General features: G+C 30.5%; 1 protein-coding gene across 1 annotated transcript; it reads right to left on the bottom strand.

Moving 5' to 3' along the window:
* Window positions 1-1,957: 1,957 nt before the first annotated feature.
* LOC129217494 (uncharacterized) lies at window positions 1,958-9,930 on the bottom strand. Its single transcript, XM_054851804.1, has 4 exons — window positions 9,785-9,930; window positions 8,486-8,636; window positions 4,063-4,235; window positions 1,958-2,081 (listed from the first exon to the last, which is right to left on the bottom strand). The coding sequence occupies exons 2-3, from the start codon at window positions 8,633-8,635 to the stop codon at window positions 4,137-4,139; spliced, it is 249 nt and encodes an 82-aa protein (XP_054707779.1). The 5' UTR covers window position 8,636; window positions 9,785-9,930; the 3' UTR covers window positions 1,958-2,081; window positions 4,063-4,136.
* Window positions 9,931-9,994: the final 64 nt, after the last annotated feature.

Raw genomic sequence — 9,994 nt, 5'->3', positions numbered from 1 at the left:
CGCAGTTTTAAACTTTTTTTTTTGGTGAAGTTAGGGGAAAAAAAGGCACAGGGGGCTCAGCAAAAATTGAAGCCTTAAAAACGCCATTATAAGTCTTACATTTATTGACATTAAGGTAAGGGATGGAGCTCGGGACTATCCCCAACTTATTTAAAAAAAAAAAAAAAAAAAAAAAAAGATCAAAAGTAATTTCTCCTCCTCAAATTTTTGGAAATAGAAGATCTAAAAATGTAATTGGAGACAAAACTTAATTTTGCGATAAGGGGGCAACGGTGCAACCGGAAAATGGTTTTAGGGAGCCCTTCTTAAAATTTCTCCGTTCGATCAGGGAGGGGGGTCCTCCCCCGGGAAGTTTTTGAAATTTAGTCTTAAGAACACAGTTTTAGACAATTTCTGGTGACATTGCAGGAGAAAAGGTTCTGGGAGCATCCTGTGGAAATTTTTAGAAATTCATGTCTTAGAAAAGCTATTACATGTAGATATGAAACTTAGCAACGAAAGTTTTTTGAAATTGAAGTCTTAAAAACGCGACTGTAGACCATATTTGGTAACGTTAAGGGCTCAGCAATTTTTCAAAACTGAAACTTCAAAAAAGCTGTCTTAAAACGATTTTCGATAATGTTATCAAAGGCGAGGTGCCTATTAACTCTCTCCTGAATATTTTGTGAAATTGAAGCTCTGAAAAAGATATCTGAGACTCTCTTTTATGGTTTTGGTGGGCTGAAAGACTTTGGAAGTGTAGCATTTTAAAGACTTTCTTATTTTTAGATTGACTAAGGAAAGAGGAAAGGGAGAGGGGGGCAGAGGGAATAAAGGAAATAAGAGGTGTGAGACTCGATTAATTGATAAAAAGTCTATAATTATTGAAAATATTTATTTTAAGATTTTTATCTAAAGATTTATTTTTAAGAATGAAAAATCATAAAATAATTAAGTTTAAAATAAATAAATAAATAAATAAATGAAAAGCTCAAGCAGTATAAGTCGATATATATATATATATATATATATGTATATATTTTTTTTCCAGGGCCTCCGTGGCTCTGTAGTAGAAGCTTTGTCTTCTAAGCCGGAGGTCGTGGGTTTGATTCTCGTGAAAGTAAAACATTTTTATAAAGCTGCAAAATTAAAAAATACGTTGCACTCTGATAAACCTTGATTTAACAAGGAAATCAGAAAGATTTGTCAGGTTCAATGATAGTTATACCAGAGCAGAACTCTTTTTTAAAGAGCAAAGCCAGCTAAAAGTGAGCAATATTTTGGTGATTCATAAAATTTCTATTAACTTCCAGCTGAGTTCATACCTTTTCTTGAAAAATCCTTTAACATTCAGAAGTCAATTGTAAATTAGTGATATTTCATATATCCCAAGCATTTGAAAATTGTATAAAAATTGACAAGTGTTATCACTTCAGGGAAATATTTCCAAGGATATTTTTGCTCAAATTCAAGCTAATACATTGTAAAAAGTAAGAAAAGAAAAGATAACGACAAATTAATGTAAAGAATTTGAAGCTGGATAATATTCAACATACTCAATGGCTTTTATGATGCAGAAGAAATTCAAACCTTTTCAAAGCCAGGGATGGAAATGATGATCTTTTTTTAACTGTGAGTATTCTTAAAAACAAAAACACAAGAAAGATAGCTCAATGCAAATTAACCAACTTCTTTGGTATCTGTACAAATTAAAAAAAAAACACACACACACAAACACACAAGTGTGCACGCATTTTGACAATTTCTTTCTCTCTCTCCCTCCCCCCTTTTTTATATTTTTTTTATGAGCACTTGACTATAACAAGCAGATATCATGGTCCCTTTGCACTCATTAGAAGCGAGTTTGGCTGTATTGATTGAATGCATTAGTCACTGTTGCTGATATATTTGAATCGTTTCTTATTTTTTGATTTGGATAAGTTAATAGTTTTAAGTTTTCAAAGTATAATATAGAAACTTATTGAAATTAAAAATACTTTATGCAAATAACATACAAACGTGTACACAAATCTAGTTGTTCTGATGTACATAATACACCATATTTATAACTTCTTTGCTGTGCTGCATTGTGCAGATGACTTCTAGAAAAAAAGGGGGAAATAAAGTTAATAAAAGAAAGATAGAAAAATTGTAGACACTAAAATAAACAAACCTTACAATATTTTTCAATAAAACTAAAATTCAATAACTAAGTAACTGTTGTAATTTCTGTGACATGAGCAGATACTTTTAAGTCCTGAAAGAATTCTAATGCCTGTAGCAGTTACGCTGATGGATCATTTCACAGTATACGTGATTTTGGGATACCTTGCACTTGCAACAAAACTTATTAAGAGTTTAAAATTTTTATGCATACAGGAAAAAGCACATTCCAAAGGACAAGTTTGTCATATTTGTTGATTTATTTACTTCATATTATCTATGTAATTGCATTCAAAACATCAAAAGTACTATTTTTATTGTTATGGACTCTACATTGAAATTTTTTTTCAAAAGTGACTTGAACTGATTTTCAAGCCAAAACTGGTACTTTTGAGAAGAACAGTAAAGGATCATCTCTTAGCAAAAAATTTCATCTAAAAGTGCATTCTTCAAAAATATATAAGTTGTGAAAATAATGATTGTAGTGCCTGTAACAATAATTAGAAATTGTTAAAATTTTTATTTATTCATTTTATGACACAAAACTGAATATTTTCTTATCTCGCCTATTGAGTTACGATATTCTAAAACAAATTTCATGATTTTTTTAAAATCTGTTATTCTTTATTAATTTTATAAATTAAGTTTCAGACTTTACAAAATGTGACAGACTCCACATTTAATAACAGTTTCAACACCGTTCTTTCTTTACCAAAATGCTTGAACTGCCTGCACAGATCAGAAAAAAAAAAAAAAAAACTCTTTAAGTTCCACTTTTGAAAGGAATTACTACTTATACTTAATCTGATGTTCCATTAGTTCAGTATATTTCTAGTGCGACATTTTAAACCTTTACAGTATCATATCACCAAAAAATAAATAAATAAAATCATATTTTCATTTAAAAAAAAGACATGTCATTTATTACACATTAATATTTAGGGCATTTCACAGAAAATCAGACATTCTGTCTCGCATATAACGACTCATATATTTCATTAAAGATAATAAACTAAAAGGGTACTGAGCAAAGTTTTGTAGCTTTAGCAACCACAAAAGTATGAGTGATTTTGCAACAAAAAATTTTGTTCATTACCTTTTAAAATTATAAATTTCAAAGAAATATATGTGCCCATATGTGGGACAAAATGGTGTTTTTTTTTTTGCAGAATGATACATTATACCATGACCTTTATTTTTTGGTTGTGTTCTAACTTTTCGATTAAAAAATGATGCAGGCATCAATGAACAGTTTATTTTACATTATTAACTGCCTCCTAATTCATCCTTCACAGCTCTACAGCTCACCCAATAATTTCGTTTTGCAACAAAAGGTGATAAACATAGGAGGAAAATAAAGAATAATTCTTAACATGATTTTATGTTTGTCAATCAAAAGCACAAAATCTACATTCAAGCAATTTGGCACAGAAATTAAACTTGAATCAAAATATTAAAAAATTCACAATTATCTGATTTTTGATAGTTTACCTCTAGGGATGAATACTAATTAATTATAACATAGTCATGTTTGCTAGACAAAAAAAATCTGTCAGTCTAGATTATACACAACAGTATGTTTCTCAGTTCTCATTGATGGTGCCTATTCCATCCATACTTATAATATTTTTCTAGTATTTTAATAAAAATTCAGTATAGTTACAGTATGTTAATAAAATTCTAGTACATTTCCGGTAATGAGTAGGCACCCTGTGTACTTACTATTCAAAAAAATTTAAAATTTTGAAATTACTCTATGATAAAAATATATACATAAAAAATGTGTGAAAGTGACTTGCTTTTAGCCACTAAAATGTAACAAACAAAATTTGAAAAGCATTCTCAAGCGATGCTGTACAGCTCACATTGAAACATATCTTGGAACATTGTACATATAATGCACAAAAGTAAATATCTTACCTTGATAAATATTTGATCCGTGATTAACCAGGAATGAGAAAATATAAATAAAATGTGCTTCTTTTTTCAACAAATTATGAAGGTGACTCTCTATTTGATGTTTTCTTTTCATTCTCATGAAACATTTCACTATCTAACTCCCACAAAGGGATTTTATTTTTCTTTATAGCTCCCTATGGTAAATGAAGAAAAAATGAATTTAGAAATAAATTTATATCTTAATGTATTATGAAATTTTAAGTGTATATTAATAAATAATTACTGTTGAACAATAAAAGATAGGACCCAATTTTTATTTCATGATGATCATCTCATACATTTAATGTAACTGGTCCTAACAGGATAACCCATAACTTGTTTTTGTTTTTTTCTTTTTTCCTTTATATCATATCTACACATCAACAAAACATATTTTCATGCTCTAGAAATATCAATAAATACTGATAACACAAATTACTTGGCAAGCTAATGCACATTAGCAATGATTTCTGAACAGCATTATGTACAACATGCTTGTTGACTGACATTGTGTGAAAGCAGCAAAATAGTAAACAGTTAGATCTGATCAAAACCAAACAAGTAATTTATAAAATAATAAATATGTTTGCTTTCTTAATGAATTTTTTTAGTTAAATTACAATGTTATAGGAGGGAATTGCGAACTGAAAAATTAGTTATTGTTTTCCAAAATACATCCTGTAAATTTTTTATTTCCTTTTAATTTTGTTTTAACAAAAACATTGATCTCCATTAGTCCAGGGGTCCCCAAATTTCTGATTCATGACACTTTTTGAAGAAGAATTTGATCATGACGTCCTAGTCTGGTCCCTATTACATACATATTATTGTTACCACGGACATTTTGTGGTGTGTACCCCTCACCTCTTCCAGCAGCACCCCAGAGTGCCGCAGCACTTGGTTTGGGAATTCCTGTTTTAGTCTATCTGAAGTTAGTGTTTCCTGTGTTAATCTATCAATCTAGTATGTATTATACACATACATGCATGAATATTTTGTAAGTGCAGTTGCGTAGCTATGGTGTTTACCGTCCAGGGGTGTTCCTTAATTTGCCGCCCTTTAGTTGTGAAATAGCTAATACATTAAACTGATACTAATACATTAAACTAATACTCAAATTAAAACTAGAAACTTAATTGAATAAAAAAAGACTAAACTAATTTCTATATACTTGCAAAAGAAAGAAAAAGGGAGAAGGGATAAAGGCCCACAAATGGAGAAAATTGCTATATTTAGGTAAAAAATCACAATTTTATGCAGTTTTTAGTAAAGTTAGGGGAAAGGGCAGGTTGGGTTTGCTTTTGATTTTTTCAAAACTGAAGTCTCTTTTAGTGTTTATTACTACATATCCTCTTGATGCCAACACGATCACATGATCACGCAGCAGTATTAATTTTCGTTTTACCATGCTTCTTTATATCAAATTACAAAATTGGTAACTATTTTTTTCTAGAAACACAAACAGTTTCCTCAATGACCAGTATATTCTTCATGTATCAAAATTAGAATTACCTTCAATTTTTATTGTGTGAAACCTAGGGGTTACATCACATTCATAGCATTTTTTAAAGCATTTAAATAAAATATGTAATTCTTTGGAATCTTCATAGGTGCTTACTTATTAACCAATAATCAATTTTCATGCCCTTTAAGAAAAATCAAAACACTAAGAATATTTCAATCTTTTAAAAGTTTAAATTTTGAGATCTTGAATTCAAATTATGGTTTTCACTTTCGAGGATTGCGATAGGAGGAGTTTCTTTTTTCTACTAATGGCTTTTATCACAACCATAGTTTGAATTCATTATGTCAAAATTCAAATGAATGCCAGAGGCTGGATGTTATGTGCTGGATACTATTTTCGTGTAAAAAGGATTGTGTGAAGTCATGAAGGTTATTAATAAATAATTCAATTCTGAGACACATGGATGCCTGCATTATAAGAATAGAAAAATAAAATCAAAGGTAGGACAACATTCAACAGTCAAGTGAAAATAATAAGCAATTTGTGATTGCAAAGAAACAATTCCAAATTGAGAAAAAGTGCACCTAGTAAGAGTGACCTAAAGTCAATAACTTTTTGAATAATTAAACTAGAGCATTAAAACTCTCTTTGTAAAGTTTGAAACAATCTGAAGTTTTAAAATCAGCAATAAAAAATCTATAGTTTGGTCATTTTTGAGGTAATGTAGCCCTATGCCTTTAAGGACTTACGATGTATCGGATCAAATTGAAATAATTTAGGTTTGTTTCACCTTAGAATAATACAGAATAGAAAACACATAACGATAAGACCTATTATACGATTAATACTTATTACTTTAGCCAAATATCAAAATGAAAAAGAAAACAACCAACCAACCCAATTGAAATTTTTTTCTGTAAAAGTTTCGAACCGTTTCAGTACTTTTATTTGCATCACATTCAAAACCAACTGATCTGTGCTGTGCGCTGTATGAAAACAAACTCTTCATCATTCAGAAATTCTGCTCATATTAGTTCCAAACAGAAAAATAAATACAGTGAAACTTTCGTGAGTTGAACTTTGCTGAACCCAAAACTTCGATAAGCCGAAGTGAATATTTATTCCTGTCTAACTGTATGGAGAACTAATATTATTCATTTTCGATAAGACGAATTTCATTGAGTCGAAATATTCAAAAAGTCGAATTTTATTTCATGACTGTTATCAAAGTTTCCTTGTTAACTTAACTCTATAAGTCGAAATTTTCTTCTTTTTTTCTTCTCCCCCAAAAATGTGAACAAAAAGAAATCAGTGCTCTTGCATTGCATCAAAATGCGTCTATACAAAGTAGATCAAATAAATCTCTTAAGCCGATTATTAGCCCATAAATTGGCAAGGATTTTTTCTTTTCTTTTTGTTTTAAATTATTGTTTACTTCATTTCCTTCCATAGAAAAGAAAAACCTGCTCATAGGAGAAACCAAGGCTTAGATTAAGGACAGCCCGAAAATGGGACTTAATAAATGATCAAGAGGGGAGTATATTTGGGACTGTGGAAAAACTCCACTTTTAGTGGGAAGGGGGAGGGAGGGTTATGAACTATTTTTGGAGATTTTGCAGTATTCTATGAAGCTGCAGGTTTTCCCAAGACTGGCTTTTTTCTTTCGTTGTTATAGAAAGTTCCTGAACGTTTACAATTAAACTTTAAAATAGACTAAGAGAATATTTAAGATTTTAAGCTACCATGAAAAAGTTGAATTTATTCGATTGTAGCGTAGCAAAGAAGAGGAAAATTTCATTAAAGTTTGATGTGTCTCTAAGTTTTTAACAATTTTAAAAAATCAAAAAAAATGTTTGGATTGGCATTGCTCCCTCTTTGATGCCTTTCCTCCCTCTCTGATGCATTAAAAGTATCCATCGACTATTTAACGAAAGAACAAATTTCTGTTTAAAGCAATGTTTGATAACAGATTTTTTTCAAACGAATATGTTTTTTCCCTGGTAAGTAAAAATTGTTGTATTCAACATAAAGTTATAAAGTTGTTTTCAAACCTACTCAAACTCTTGAATTCATTTTCTACATTAATTATGTCAGGTATGTATTGTCGTCTAAGAACAACATTAAGACTTCAAATCCCAGGAATAACAGTAAGATTACTCTATACGGTTGCTTTGAGATGACGATTTTTTATCTTTGATACATTATTCTATCACTATTTTGCTCATATTATAAATTTAACGAGTGCCAGTGATGGTATTTTATATTATTCTATAGTTTTGTTTTCGTATTCAATAAGATGAATTTTCGATAACTCGAATTTTTTTTCGCATTCCCTGCAACTTCGACTTATTGAAGTTTCACGTAAATAAAAATATGCATGTGATACAATCGAGAGAACCCATAAAATGGTTAATGCCAGTTCCAGATATTAACAACCATCTAAGATTAAAGACAAAAGAGAGACTGAGGAAAACAATATGAGCACTTTTTCATTCAGTGGGCCAGCCGTTTTTTGCCCTTTTCCGAGTTGTTTTTTCATACAAGTGACGTGTGTCAAATCCTTATCCACCTGCTATTGACCTTCCACTGCTATTGGGTAAAGGTATTTTTCCAAGCGCAAGGGAGCTGGAGCCCATGCAACAGTAATCGGGGTGAGGCAAAATTTCTGTTTTGGTGTCTGGTTGAATCCTCGTGATCGTGATTGGTTAAGAGCGGAGGTGTGGCAGGGGCACAATCTCGAAATGCTCAAAGAATCATTCTCAGAGCTTGCAAGTGCATTTGCTAACAGATGGAAAACTTCTCCTATTTTGAGGATATGCAAGCCCTGATCAATTTATCAATATAATAAGATGTGGTTTCGGATCAATTTAGCATCACACTCCCTCCATTGAGTTAAAACAAAAGAACATGAAAAATAAATTAATACTGCAAAATACATACCTTCAAACAGTTTCGATACTCGTGAAAAAGTGGATCACACACACTTATGTCTCCATTTTTGTTTTTTAAAAACTTTTCAGAGTACCAAGAGTTAAAACAAGCTTCATACTGTCTTTTTAGTTCCTTGCACTCTTTCCCAATGCTATCCATTCTGAAAAACAAATAAATTTTCGTCATATTATATAAAACTGATAACACGAGAGATAGCCAGAAATCGATATGGATGAAGAGCAATTTGATTTTAAACCTGAAGCAAACATAGTAGTTTCCCACAAAAAATGTGGCCAAACATTCACTTTATTTAAAAAGAAGGGAAAATCAATGATAGTTATTATCAATCAAAAATGCATGTGATTAAATTAATTTTAGCAATGCTGATTTTGTACTGTTTAGGCTTGTGCTTGTATACACAATGGAAATTGGAAAAGGTTTCAGAATTCTTGGAGTCAATCAGTGCTTAAGTTGACCAACAGTGCATACTCCCAATGAGGTCATACCAAACTTCTGTATAAAAGAAACTTCCATTGAATTAAGTGAGAGTGAGACCTTTAGGTAGAACTCGGAATTTTGTTGGCTGCTATGCTGCACCACTCACTACACTTCTTCCCTTATTTAGACACCAAAATTAACTAGTTTGTTTCTCTAATGATAGATATCTGTATAATAACGTGCAATGTATTTCCATGACCGAAATGAAACACTTGTCATTTTCCAAAGCTTAAATGTGTATTCCACTTAACAGCTCATTTAAAATATGGAAGAAGAGTGCCACAATACGTAGAAACGAAATTTTACAACAGAAAAGTTTGAAATTTAAATCTTCAGGAAATTTGCTGTGAGAGAAGCAAATTTGCTGCGCTTTCCAGTGGTTAATATTAGAAGAAAAAAAATCTGCATTTGTTTTCCACAGAAAATAAAGTCATTTGAAGCTCTTTAAGCGAAAAAAAAAAGAAGGAAAATTAAAAATTTTGTATTGTGGCACACTTTTTCCAAACGAGCGATATACGAAATACCAAAGTCATCAGTAGTTGAAATAAATTATATTTTTTGTAAAAAATTATAATATCAGAATATACATAATTCAATGCATAACATTTAGTGATATGAAGCAATTTAAACACGTATTCAAAAAGAAAATAATCAACTCTCTTAGAAATTCTTATATTAGGTTGATTTCAAGATGTTAACGATGAAGAATGAATTCATAAAATTACATATATTTCTTAGAAATGTAAGACAAGTTCTGAAGCATTTACATAAAAGGCTAAACAGAGAGTTAATGAATAAAAGAATACTCACGTTTTAAAAGTCTACTCCATTATGATGCAAGGAAAGGAAAATAAATAAACATAAGTTGTTTGCATATTGCCAGAAAAAAAATGAAATTACGCATTATGTGTAAATGCATGGCCACCGTCACTGTCTAACTTTTGGTTTAACTTCTCATTACCAAATAGAGAGAGAAAAAAAAGATCCTCCCTATTACACGAATTGTTATTAAGAAGTTTT

The sequence above is a fragment of the Uloborus diversus genome, chromosome 2 (genome assembly GCF_026930045.1).
Source record: "Uloborus diversus isolate 005 chromosome 2, Udiv.v.3.1, whole genome shotgun sequence".
NCBI classification, from domain to species: domain Eukaryota; kingdom Metazoa; phylum Arthropoda; class Arachnida; order Araneae; family Uloboridae; genus Uloborus; species Uloborus diversus.
Note: the sequence above shows the minus strand (reverse complement) of the source record. Positions and strands in the feature narration are given on the sequence as shown.